Source organism: Miscanthus floridulus, chromosome 13, assembly GCF_019320115.1.
Source record: "Miscanthus floridulus cultivar M001 chromosome 13, ASM1932011v1, whole genome shotgun sequence".
Taxonomy (NCBI): domain Eukaryota; kingdom Viridiplantae; phylum Streptophyta; class Magnoliopsida; order Poales; family Poaceae; genus Miscanthus; species Miscanthus floridulus.
The window spans coordinates 9952253-9965856 of record NC_089592.1 but is presented as its reverse complement, the minus strand read 5'-3'; the positions used below and the strand labels follow the sequence as shown (position 1 = coordinate 9965856).

Here is a 13604-nt window from a genome sequence, read left to right as displayed (position 1 = left end):
AGCTGATTGGATTAGTTTGGAAGGTCGAGGGAATAAAGAGATGAATTATAGAGGTGATAGCCAGAGAGACTATTTGCATGTAACCCGTACAAGGATTAGAGGCAAGCAAGATTTATAAGGAAAAGCCTTCTCTAAATGTTTTGTCGTAGATCATGAGCATCCAAACTAACCCTTCAAGCAAAACCAGCCAAGCACCGACCTCCCGTGCCATGTACGTACGTGTATATATACTCCTACTTCATCTCTCCATGCACAGACCAATATAATCACCCTCTTGTAAGAGAAAAACACTATACCATAGTTGATAAGTCGTGTTGTGGCTGTTTTATTGTGAGAGAAAAACACTGTATTATGACTGATAAGTCATGCTTCTAAGTTCAAGCGAACGGTTCTCCCAGAATATAAGTCTCTCCTACTTTCAGAAAGCGATCGAGTTGCATGTTGAGTCAAATGAGAACCTTTAGATTCTGGTGTAATCGCAGGGAAACTAGGCTTATCACACTCATTTTCCTCACTACAGGATGACAGGAAATAACTGAAACCGGCCGGGCGGCTGGCCTGGCGTGTACGTAGCTTGGAAGTTCGCAACTTGCAAGTCGGTCGGCCGGCTGGAGGGGCCCACCATTTCTTCCCCTTGCATTGTGAACGAGCGAGCTCCCAACTTGCAGCAAAAGGAGGGGAATCGTTGATGATGTTTATATTGTATTGCTTAAAGGCTAAGAGACTAAAGTGAGGAATATATATACGTATCCGATTCTCTTGGTTCTTCAAAAAGGATATTGACATGGAAATTGCTGACGCCCGTAAGTTCCATGTGATAGGATTTTATCGAACGGTACCGAATGGCCCAGCAGAAACACGGCACACTCTTACTGTATTGCTGTAGTCCTTCCTCGTCTGCCTCATCCCGTCATGCACGGTACCCGCCCTCATTCGTCTCGCCTCGCCCCGCACCCACCGCTCCTTCCCCTGACCCCCTCCTCTCTCTCTCTGCGCAGGTAAGACCCAGGAGCTGGGATGAGCGAGGACGAGCACGCTCCGTCCGTAGGACATCAGGCGCGCCGCACACCCCATCCGCCGGCCCTCGGCTCGCTGCGCCCCTTCCCCTGACGCCCGGGTCGTGCCCCATCACTCTCTAAACGTACTTCCAAAACACGAAACACTTACAACATGAAAAACTTGAATGCAACATATGTCTGAAACAGATGAATCATTTGGAACATACACTTGCAATATGTGTGTGAAACATATGAAACATCTAGATAAAACACTTGCAACTTGCAACATGAAAACACTTATTGCAACATAAGACCGAAACAGCTGAAATATTTGGAACATACTTTTACAACATATGTATGAAATATATGATGCATCTAAGCATACTTACAACATACATCTCAAAAACACAGATAAAATATTTTTTAAGAAACAGCAAATAAAACATTTGAAACGAACGATTACAAGTATACAACATCACAAAGAAGGGACCCTGCGGGGCCCGTTAACCCGTCCGAATGGGCGGTCCGGGAGCCTAGAGAAGAACTCGAACTACTGGATACGCGAACCTGAACTCAACCGAACGCGCACCTTACCGGCGGTGGCGGAGGCGGCTGCGGCCGCGGCCGCGGCCGTTGTCCGATTATCTATCCAATCCCACCGATTACTAGCGATCTCGAGTTCCTCATTCAATTCTGTAACAGCGTCTTGCAGCAATGCAGCCCCAGCGGAGACGCCGGCGGCGGAATTGCTACAGCAGTTGTTCAAGCCCCCGGCTGAGTCGGCGCCCGCGGCGGATCGATTCGAGTCCACGGCGTGGTCCGTGTTGGTTGTCGACTTGTAGGCACCTTCGGATCCATCGGCAGCGAGCTTTGCGGCTCCATGTCCTGGAATCGTCTCGCCACTTGTGGAGCTGGATGCCCTCCTGACGGAGGCCAATGGCCTGGTCACGCCTGCTAAAGGTATGGATTCCAATTCCATTATTTTTACATGCGTTGTTAGCGCCCTAAATAAGTTGTGTTCTCGACGTCGTCAGATCAGGTTGTCCTGGAATACTGGAAAATATTATGAAATGCTCAGTACATACATACTCTGAAATGTTATTGCCAAATGCTTCGTATACAGACTGAAACATTCTCAGTTCGAAATGGTTCCGAATAATTACCGAAACAACATTATTACAGATAAATACATAACATTGTATTGCAACAACGTTGAGTTCTGCTATTTCATCTTATTAACCGGGCCTGATGTTGCTTGGCGCCTGCTGTTCCTCTTTCTTGGTGCCAGTGCCTGTGCTGCTTTCTGCTCAAAGTTTGGATCCTAGGTACCTGGATGACATGCCATGCCCTAACAACGTCAATGCAACAGCTTCTAGTTCTAGTGCTGCATTTCCTCTCCACAGTAATGCCCAAGCTCAATACACCCATCATGAACCGTTCGCCAATGCACCCACCCTACTTCCTGCCAATTGGCGGCGGCCATAAGGTAACCGTAGACCCACCGACAAATCATATATCATCCATGTTACCAATTGTCAATGCTTTGATATGGTGCTGATTTATCATTTTTGCCTAGTGATTAGTGACCAATTTGCTTATACTTTATCAATCATGTTTCCAATCAGCAATGCCAAAAACCATTTTTTTAGTGAATGGTAGTGAATATTCTACTCCTTCTGAGTCGATCTGCAATTATGTGTTAATAATACTGAATTAGAATGATAGTTTGACTTGGATATTGTACTTCAGATGACTATGCATACAAAGCCTTTTTTTTTTCTTTATTACATTGTCTTGCACCTACGGGCATGACTTTTTCATGTCAAGTATTATGCACGTTAGCCACAGGTTGTGATTCCTATTTATGAGGGTTAATTACTCCCATATCACATTTTCAAGGTTTCCAAGATGGCTGGGTTTCACTACGAGACTTTTTAGGAAACGTTTAATAAGATGCAGCCTTCAATCTAGGTGAATGATACCATCCTCCTAAGGGCGAGTACCCTGTAGGCATACAATCATCAAGACGTCAACCAAAGGCAGGCTGAGCATCATTCTTAAAACCTAGAACCCCCCTCTAGTGTATTGTAAGCTGCTATCAAATTAGACAAACTCAAGTAATTAGTTAACACCAGATCCATAGTCTTGTGGTTGCACAGTATATCCTAAGTGGCCACTCCACGAACCGGTCATTACGGCAGGCAGATATAAGCATCTCTAACGAAGACCTAGATGCTAACAAAGCCACATTTTAGTTACCACAGTTGCATACACCATTAGTTACAAATCTGCACATATATCATCCATGTCGCCAAACAAAAAGACTTAAAAGTTATCGATGTTTGTAGTTTTTAAGGTTTGTCCAAATCTTATCGGAAACATATTTTTGTGACTGGAGGGAGTATTTAGTGAGGGGAATCTTCATTAATTGCAACGAGACTTTACACTTGTAGCTCTACACAAGAAAACATCCAAATTAAAAAAAAAACAAGTAAGTGGTGTTAAAAGCCATCTAACGCCAAATAATAAAGCTTACAAACCTTAGAAAAGACATGAAGAAAGTTTAATCTGTAGGTTGAGAAGCTTTCACTTGCCTTATGCCGTTGTCCCGTATGTGTATGGTTGAATGCTGCTTGCAAAATCAGGATGCATATCAACAAAAGTTACTGTATTTAGGGACTCGAGATATCTGACGCCAACTGGAACCTCTCGTAGTTCCGGGAGGCAATGCATTGTTAGACGTTCAAGGCTGGCCAAACCTCCCTTCTGTATGCCTATTTGATTGAGATGGGGCAAATTCTTCAAGTAAAGTTCCTTTAAATTCAGGAACCAGTCTGCTTGGAAGTATAATTCTTGGCCGGTGTATGCCCGTACAAGAGATAACTTAGTCAAGTTTGACAATTTAGAGAGGTGTGGTACTGAACTTTCTGAAAGCTGACTGTAATGTAGCATTAGCCTAAGAAGCCCATTTCCGTGATTTAAGAAAAAGGGCGATGTCAAAGTTCCTTCTGAAAGTCGTCCAACCAATATAAGGTTTTGAAGGGGATTTGGAAATGTCAAATCATCCAGCTGTAGCAGTTCATCTTCGTTGCATGCTTCTATCATTAATGATGACAGCTGGCGCATCTTTGACAAAGAGCCACACAATTGTGCACAGTAATTACTCCTTACATCACAAATTGCAAGGCTTCTCAGCTGGGATAAATTTCCAAGTTTTGCAACAAATACTTCACTTGCTTTAATGGCCCACAGAGTTTGCAGTTCGATCAAACTCCACAAGCCCTTAAATGGTTCGATAGCTTCCCAAAGTTTGAAACTGTTGAAAGTTACATCATGCAACCGTGAAACCAGAAGATGTCGCAATTTCTTCAGTTTTGAAAACCCTTCTGGGAACTTCACTAACTGCGCATTCTCAATACTCAATGTTTGTAAGTTTTGAAGCTTTGTAATAGATTTAGGGAGTTCTTTCACTTTGGTGTCATCGAGGCACAAAAGCCTAAGGTTGAATAGCTCCCCAATTGAACTAGGAATGGTCTCAATAGGCAAGCCTGATAAGTCTAATACTGTGAGGTACTTCGGTTTGGAGGAAATAGAAGAATACCACAAAGATGATGCCCTGCTGGTGTCAAAGGTTATGAAGGTGCGAAGCCTGGATGCATCAATGTTTGATGGAATGCCCTTGCTGCATTGGAGCACAGCCACTCGTCGAGAATCTGATCCCACTAGCATTGCTTCATTATTTCCATCATAAGTTGTACTGAAACCCTCTCTTTTAGATTGGAAAATGGCTAGTTCAGGCACAAGATCATGCATACGAATACATTTAATCCTACCAAAGCTGTTTCTCTGCGCAACGTGAAGCATGCTCCGTCGTACAAGTTCTCTAAGATAACTTTCAGCAATGTCTTCTAAGCTGCATGTCCCTTTTTGTTCAATAAATCCTTCAGCTATCCACAATCTAATCAATCTCTTTCTGTGTATCAGATAATCTTCTGGAAACATAGCACAATACAGGAAGCAGTTCTTCAAATAGTCTGGTAGGTATTTATAGCTTAGATTTATGATTTTCTCCACGTGATTAAGGTTCTCATTGCTGTGTAGCTCCCAAATAAGCTGATCATAAAATAGCTTCCACTCATCAACATTCTTCGGTCTTAGCGACAATATGCTTCCTATTGCCACAAGGGCTAATGGCAAACCATCACATTTCTCCACAATGTTTTTACCACACTGAAGTAACTCTGGAGGGCAGATATAATTTTCAACTTTCGGAAATGCCTTCCTACAAAATACATGCCAGGAATCATGGTCACCAAGAGGTTCTACTTTAATCTTACAACTATCCTCAGCTATTGAAGCTACCTCCTCAATTCTTGTTGTGATTATTACTCTACTTCCAAGGCCATTATCTACAAGAACCTCTTTAATTCTGAAAAGAACATCAGCCGTCCAGACATCATCCAGTATGGTCAAGTACCATTTTTTATCTAGAGTTTTTATCAATTGCACTCTTAGTTCTGCACTATCCATTGTTCCAGGATCAAATGCTTTCTTATCTTTCCCGACGAGATCTGTCAGCATTTTCTTCCATACATCTTCTAGTTTATATGACTGAGAGATAGAAACCCATGCACGGCAATCAAAGTTGGACCCTTCATTTTTGTACACATTGTTGACAAGAGTGCTTTTTCCAATGCCACCCATACCCCAGACAGCAATGATCCGAAGTGATGGATCTTCAATTGATAATGAACTAATCAAGGTTTGCTTATTTTTATCAATTCCCGCAAGCTCCTCGTCACTGATTGAGTAATCATGTCCAGGAAGATATATTTCTTTTTCAGTTTCATAGCTTCCTGCAGGTATATCAGTCCCACCATCTAAGGGTTTAGTCCAGCGGTCCCTACTTTCAGATAGTTGTTTAAGCTCTTGCTTTATTCTCTTAATTTCACTAGCAATTTCATCTAGTGAAAACAGACGTTGAGGTTTCTCGGCTATTTTCTTCATGTAATCCCACCATCATCCTATCTGATTGTGTTTACCAACTACATAAATAAAATGATCCACAGTGTCTTCCATATCATAAGCCAGTCTTCGGACTTGTCCTATCCATGTTTCTATTACTTCACCTTTCCATCCCTTACGGCCAATTTCCTTAAGAAATGCCCGAATAAGCTCAAGCTCATTACTAATCAGTTTCATGTCATCTGGGAGTGCTGCTACCAACTCAGATTTCTTAGCAAGCAAAGGTTTAGCAAAACTTAGGGTCTCTCCTGCCAGAGCTATGGCAATCTTTTTCAGGACAAGAAGAACAGCAATCTCTGCCATCTCTTCTTATGTGATCGACCTGGATATTTTAGCGGAAGTCAAAGTTCACTCTTTAGCACCAATACTATTACTTGCGCATCAAATCTACATGAATAAAACAAATCTCGTACTGAATAACAAATTGTAACTATTTTGCAAGATGTAAAGCAGAAGAGAGCCAGTCCTTTTTATTCGCAGAGAGAGAGAGAGAGAGAGAGAGAGAGAGAGAGAGAGAGAGAGAGAGAGTCCTTTTGAAGTCTAATCTGCTAAAACCATTTGAAATACTTTGAGGCTTGCTGGAAAAAGTCAATGTTCGGTCATACTCCGTAACTCATAGGTACCAGTTTCTTGTACATTGAATCTATGTTTTTTTAGAGCAGCAAGCCAGCAAGTAGTAACAAATTTGCAAGATGTAATGAAAGTAGAGCTAGTCCTTCGAGGTCAGATCTGCTAATACCTTAAGGCTTGGAGATCTGTGGATACTTTTGGAGTAGTTGCGGTAGTTGAATGCACGCTTGTTGGAGAAAGAAGATGAATAGGAAGAGGCAGAAGGATGAATCAGTGAACACTCTCTCTGTCATTCCGATGTCAGGAGGAAGAGAAGAATCATGTAAGTTGCCAAAGATCCATGCTATTTTTCTTAAAATGGAAAAACAGTGTAGGTAAGAATAGTACCAGTTTCTTCCCTTGGAACAGAGCAGCAGATTCAGCTTTTGAGAAATTCTCTGTCTGAGCCTGAATAAGCATCACATGTTTGCTTGCTGCAAAAATGGGTAGCAAGCCATTATTTATCTGTTACGAAAACCAGAAGTGAAGTGGAAGCAGAATGGAGAGGCGAGGAGAAACGAACCTTCAATGTCTAGTCAAAATGTTAGCCACCAGCAATAGCAAGCAAAAGCAAGCACTGATTACTTGTCCTGATACATCCTGAGAGGAAAAGAGTTCAAGATAGGCAGCAAGCAAGGGGCATCGATCATAGGTAGAAGGTCCTAGAAGACACTAGAACCAATGGATCTGGGTACAATGCAAGAGAGTAGTAGTAGATGAGGAAGAACGGCAGAGGGGAATACCGTTTGCTCGACCCCTCTTTGCCTTTGCCGTTCATGTCCCTTTGTACATCTTTGCTATGATATGTGACTCTGCTTTGTTCTGGCGACAGCCAGGGCCCACCTGGCAGCCACCATATGCATATAGGTTCGGGTACAAGCGAAGACTTGACTCAGAGTGGCCACTGGGCACTGGGTTGGTGATCAGTCTACACTTGCTTTTATTCCAACAGTACGATCATCGTGCAACCAACCCAGGCACGGTGGGACCCATTTGATCAATGATTATTAGGATAGGGGAAATTTATCTATATATATCCTTGGCTAAAACTTCCTTCCCTTATCTGTTATAAAAAAACTCAAATCCTGTAAATATTATTGTCCAAAGATTTTAATCTCTTTCACGTTGTCCAAAGATTTTAATCTCTTTCACGCCATTATTCCGATAGTCTTGGCTAATACTCCCTCGGTCAAAGAAAAATATCGTCATAGGATTTGTGCTGGTCAAACCTAATTAAATCTTTCATCTCTCACAGCTAAAAAGACTAAAGAGGAGACAACCGCTTCATGCGACAAAATTTCGCCTCACCTCTCCTCCCGTCCTGTGCGATCGAATCCCTCCCAGAAGGAAAGAAGCCACTCCTAGAAGGAAACGAGAAATCCACCATCCCGTGCGATCGAATCCCTCCTGCGCCCGATCGCAACTTTCTTTGTGGCCGCGCGTTGATGCAATTGCTACGGGATACACCGGTGACGAGGCCGGCTCCCTCCACGCGCGCCTCGTCGACGCCGATCCAGGACGCCCGCGCCAACGAGATCTTCGCGGGCCACCGCGCCGCTTGGATGGATGCCGAGCGTCGCCTCCAGGTCCACGCCGTCGCCGGGGACGAGGCCGCCTCCCTCCGCGCGCGCCTCGCCGACGCTGAGGCTGCGCCGCGCATCCTGCGTGCGTCGCACAGCACCAGGCTCAAAACCAAGGTACACACCGTGTCACATTCCCCGCGTTCAACAAAAACATCCAATCAATTCGCCCATCTCAGCTTAACCCTATACAAATCGCAGACTAATTATGGTTCCGTTTCCGATTGCCCAGGCAGAATCGCTGATCGAGATGTTGCGGAAGCCGCGGAGCCTGAGCCTCCGCGCGCGACCAGCAGCTGTCGTTGCGGCGGAGTGACGGCCCCCTCCCAATCCCCCGCCCCCACCTTGGTCGTGCGTGCCTGCATCCTTCTCTTCTTCAATGAGATGAGCCGGTGCTGGTCGGCCGGCCACCAGCAAGGTTCACGAGCGGTCGCTTGAGGAGGACATTGTTGCGACAAGGTGATGTGTTTTTGCTCTCAACTTGCCTATTTTCCTTGCCAGTCTTCACATGGGCGTTCAGTGCAATCGGTTGGTCAGTTATGTGTGTTCTTTTTTACATTGGTGCCGGTGGAATTGTAGAATAGTGTATTTGAATGTTCGACCATGCGAATCAGAGAATCACTAACTAATGAAAATTACGCATCCGACGCTATGTTTTGGGGTTGAGATACAAAATAAGGTTGGGCACTTAATTATGGATCAAGCGTACCCAGCTTATATATTTCTAAATCTAAATTGTAGGTTCATATGTCAGTGTCATGAAATTGAAAACTGATAGTTGTAGCATAGGAGTAGGGCAGAATCATTTTCTGACTTTTCCGCTGCCATAGGTCACTTGATTATTTCTCCGTGGCATTATCCGAGCACAGATATTTATTTATTGGTTTCATTTTTGCCATGTAGGCAGATTGATGGCAATAGAGGGGACCTGTTTTATGTCGTCCTTCGATGCAAGCGGAACTGTCTGCTGCTGTGCTGATCAACAACTCCGTGACCAAATCCGGGTAGCTTGGGACTGCATTGTTTGGTGCCATTTCAAAATACAGGAACATTTCAAGATTCATTTCTCCCATCACAGCCATCTACAAAGAACATAGGTCCATGTTGGAGCTTCAGCTCGTCTTCTGATGGCAATGGATACATGGCTGGGAACTTTAGCGAGAGTGATGAAGATTATGTTAATTCTATTGTGCTAGAAGCAGGTAATTCTTCACACAAGGTGGTCTGCTTTTATATGGAGAATGCCATGCTACATTCAAGTTTTACTTAGGCTTTGTTTATTTGCTACGCTGGACTGGCCCTGTTCGCTTGTCTTATGAGCCGCACTGTTTACAAATCAGCGAACAGTACTTTCAGCCATGGCTTTAGTGAACAGTAATTTTCCGATGTGATCAGTTGTTTGACTTCTATGTTCTGCTCGTTTAGCACAAGTATCTTACTATGTGAATAAAAAATCTGAATGATTTACATTGCGGTTTGTAGTTTATATTGTAACTGTACTGAAATTTGAAGCCATTTTTTATTGGTTTGTATTTCAAAAAAAGGGTGTACCCAGTGTAGTGAGCTCTCGCTCTGTGCGGGGTCTGGGGAAGGGTGCCAGTGGCAAGCCTTACCCTCGCCTATGCAATGCGAGGAGACCGCGACTCGAACCCGAGACCTTCCGGTCACAGGAGGTAAGACTCTACCGTTTGCATGAGGCCCGCCCTTCTGGTTTGTATTTCAAAACCCACTATTTTTTCTCAAGAGTTGGAAATGACAAATGTATTTGAGCTGGATTTGGAATTCTCATATTTGGATATGGCAAGGACTCAGTTTGTTCGGATATGGCCTATCTGATTCTTTATTCGGTGTCCTTTCTAGATGCAGCAGATACCAAACCAATAGAACAATAATTTTGGAAAGAACGATTGGTGCAGTCAGACAAACACAAATATTTTGTCACCCAGATTTAACATGGTGATTCAGCTAACTAAAAAAAACAGCCTGACAATTGATGATTCCTATATTGCTGATGGTCTACAACTATTTAATGGGAGTACATCATTTTCTTTAACTACTCTGTATCAGCCATCTCGAATATCACTAAGGCAGGGGCGGACACAGCGGTGGGGCGGGGGGGGGGGGGGGGCTCAAGCCCCCCTACCCAAATCGGAGCAGTGGAACCCCTGTGGAGCCCTCATAAATTTTTAGGCAAAGTTCTATAGTGTAGGGGGCTGAGACTTAAGATCGAACAGCAGTGTTGTTCAGCCCCCCCCTAAAATATTTTCTAGGTCCGCCGCTGTACTAAGGCACTGGTGACCACTCACTAGTATTTGATCTCTGAAACTATTGCCTTTCATACTGCAAATGGAAGGCACAAGCAAGGAATATTTGTGTTAGGTCATTCTTTTTTAAGACCACAAGACAGGTCATTCAACTGCAAGTGTGTGAGTTATATTAGGATGTACTCTCTCTGTTCCAAAATAGACGACAATTGTCTAGATTGTAGATTCATAGCTTAAGTGTCATCTATTTTGAGACGGAGCGAGTAACTTAGTTGTCTGGTAGCTTGCACTTGAGTTAAAACTACACTTTGCAAGTATCATGAGGGCATGTTTCAAAAATTTGACATGCCATTGTTTATGAATTACAGGCTACTCCCAGGGCTGGAGGATGACCATGTAGTTTCTTTGCACCCATACAACTTCCACGAAGCAGTGAGGTCCTATGATCGTGCGACTGGGAGGTCATATAGTGTGGGGGGATGATCAACGAGCAGAGCTTGTTTACGAGGGGGTGGTCGAGCATGGGATGATGCTTTGATGGTGTTGAAAACTTTAGACATGTAGAGGTTCACTGGAACTGGATGGTGCTCGGGAGATAGTAAACCTGACAGCCATCAACCTCAATGAAGAGTTGATGCTTTTCTTTGCCAAGCAAATTTAAAAACATGTGTTATAAGGTGGATAAAACTTGATTTTGTGGTTTTCTGAGAAGATAGTTTTCCTTGTGATATGGTTTGAAGTTTACCTCGGAAAATTTCCCCAGAAATGGCATTATTTACTCTACTTGTGCGTTTATTTCCATGTGTATTAACATTTGCTTCTATTTTCATTGTAATCAATTTATCTGAACAATGTTTGAGGTGAGGGCACGATTACAGTTTTTAGTAGCTTTGTGATATTGTCCGAAGCTATGAGATGATTGATGGCTTGTAATGATACTTTCATTAATTTATTTTTCTATCTATGTTTAATTATTTATTCAGTCTATTTTATAGGCACGCCGGTAGATAATGGATGATAAAATTCAAGCATCCATAATTTATCTCTTTGACTTTGAGCATGAGTTTTGTTTTATTTTTTTAATTGGTATATTGTCCTTTTGTTTTTACCATAGCGTTAGCACGGGCATGCACGAAAAATGAAGATGTCTTTACACTGCAGAAATCTTTCAAGAATAACATGCATAGATTATTCTTGTATTGAATATTATATATATACAATCACCTAAATATTCTAATTAAACTACAAAATTTTGAATTAGTATACGAGGTAAGACATGCAAACAGATATTTCAAAACGACCTATAGAGTCCAAAGAACTTAATAAATAAATCCTTCGGGAGGCTATGCAAATTCTCTCCAATCTTTCATTTGGTGTAGTTAGTGTTATCATAGTACCTGCATGTATTCATGGAAAATAAATCGTATTATTAGGGCAGTACAAGGCTTCCTTCAAAGATCAGGCAACTCCTTCAACCCTAGAAATTATATCAAATGATTGTTGAAGAGAACGATGTAAGGTAGAGATGCCAATGTCCTTAAGGCAGATCACATAAAGGATGTGAGTTCCTCTATGAAATTGCTCACAAGAGACTCAAACTTATATCTGATCACGGTAATGTTGAATTGCTTTGTATCAAAAGCATCGACAATGATAAATAGAGACATATGTTTTAGTATGCATAGTAGAGGAAAACTCAACCTTGGCCTTCTCAATAGCTTTCCTGAGCCTTTGCAGTGCTAACTTCCTTACTCACGTAGTCAAGAGGTACACCATAAAATTATGCACCACTAAGGAAAGTGTCACCATTGGTTGCCTTGACCTGAAAAATATGTTGAAATTAAGAATTACAACACCTAATTCAACATCTTAGAATGGGCACTCAAGTGGATACCTTATTCTACAATATATATTTGTATGGAATAGTCCTAAAGTCACATATATTTATACGGTGAGTATAACATACTTTATTTTAAGATTTTGTGAGAGATTTTTAAGGTATGCAGTATTATCCATATGACTGGCACTAATATTTACATATATACTCGAACTTGTGTACATGATTATATGGAGATGCAACGAAACTTATTCATGAATTTATTGGCGCATGAAAGAAATGGATATCGGAGAATTCTACCTGCCGATATAAAATATTATCTTAGCCGTATCATGAAAAAGTCTATACAATAGAGTTTGTGAGCCTGCGACGCTGCGCTCGCTGTGACTGTGTTAATTTCACGAACTTTGTTTTTTAAATTAAATGTCACTTTAACGTCGGTATTTAATTTTACAGTATTGTTATTTTATCGTGCGAACCGTGTGTTTTTATAACAAAAGATTTAGTTATCCCGTAATAATGCACGGGCATGCTACCTAGTTTATAAATAATATTAGTAACATTTGTATCTACAAATAAGTTTATTATGAAAATATATTTAATAAGACATCTAATGGTAATACATCATAAATATTAGTAGTTTCTTATATACATTTAGTTGAAGTTGAAATATTTGATTTCTCGAGAAGATAGGAAGTAAGAATGACACTCTTTCTAGGACGCAGGGAGTAGATATCAAAAGACCAATTTGTTTGCCCTCTCTGTGGGACACAAATTTAGTTGCTCCCTTTTATGCCTACCAACTAAGCACATGATTTAGATTATCGTACTAGTACGCGACCTTGGAACTATGAAATGATCTATTCACAACACGTTACCTGTGAGGAGTGTGTCCGGTAGGCTTGCCCTCCACAGCCGCTGCCACACTCGTAGCCGAATTAGCATAGGCGCAGACAACCGCAGCCTGCTCGCTTGGTCATAAACGATCGTGGATTATAAGTTAAAATAATATTTTTCTCTCACACTAAATCAGTCAGCAGTAATAATCTAGGATCGTTTCAGCCGAACAGGTGTAGCCAGACAATGCATTGAGCAGTAGCAACCAGCAACCACACGGCCCACGGCGCTCACACAGTGAGCAACCCACACTACTCGTCCCATCCCTACCATCTTCTTTCTCACTCAGTTGTCCATTAATGTTGGTCACCTCTGCAGATTTGGGGATGAATAGCAGGAGGAATACTGACATGTTGATGTCCATTTGCTTACTTAGGCAATTGCCTTGCATGAA

General features: G+C 42.2%; 1 protein-coding gene and 1 pseudogene across 6 annotated transcripts; one reads left to right on the top strand and one right to left on the bottom strand.

The window, feature by feature from the left end:
* Positions 1 to 1335: 1335 nt before the first annotated feature.
* On the top strand, positions 1336 to 11330 carry LOC136500588 (uncharacterized). 6 transcript variants are annotated; one of them, XM_066495973.1, is made up of 6 exons: positions 1336 to 1958; positions 7888 to 8329; positions 8445 to 8671; positions 9116 to 9216; positions 9291 to 9414; positions 10845 to 11330. In XM_066495973.1, exons 2-3 carry the CDS (start codon positions 7919 to 7921, stop codon positions 8526 to 8528), a joined length of 495 nt encoding a protein of 164 aa, XP_066352070.1. In that variant the 5' UTR covers positions 1336 to 1958; positions 7888 to 7918; the 3' UTR covers positions 8529 to 8671; positions 9116 to 9216; positions 9291 to 9414; positions 10845 to 11330. The 6 variants fall into 6 exon arrangements, 5 of the variants coding, with proteins under 5 accessions (XP_066352070.1, XP_066352069.1, XP_066352067.1 ...); XM_066495972.1 differs by adding an exon at positions 9757 to 9885 and having other exon boundaries at positions 9116 to 9414; XM_066495970.1 differs by having other exon boundaries at positions 9116 to 9414.
* On the bottom strand, positions 3403 to 7398 carry LOC136500587 (disease resistance protein RPM1-like; annotated as a pseudogene).
* Positions 11331 to 13604: the final 2274 nt, after the last annotated feature.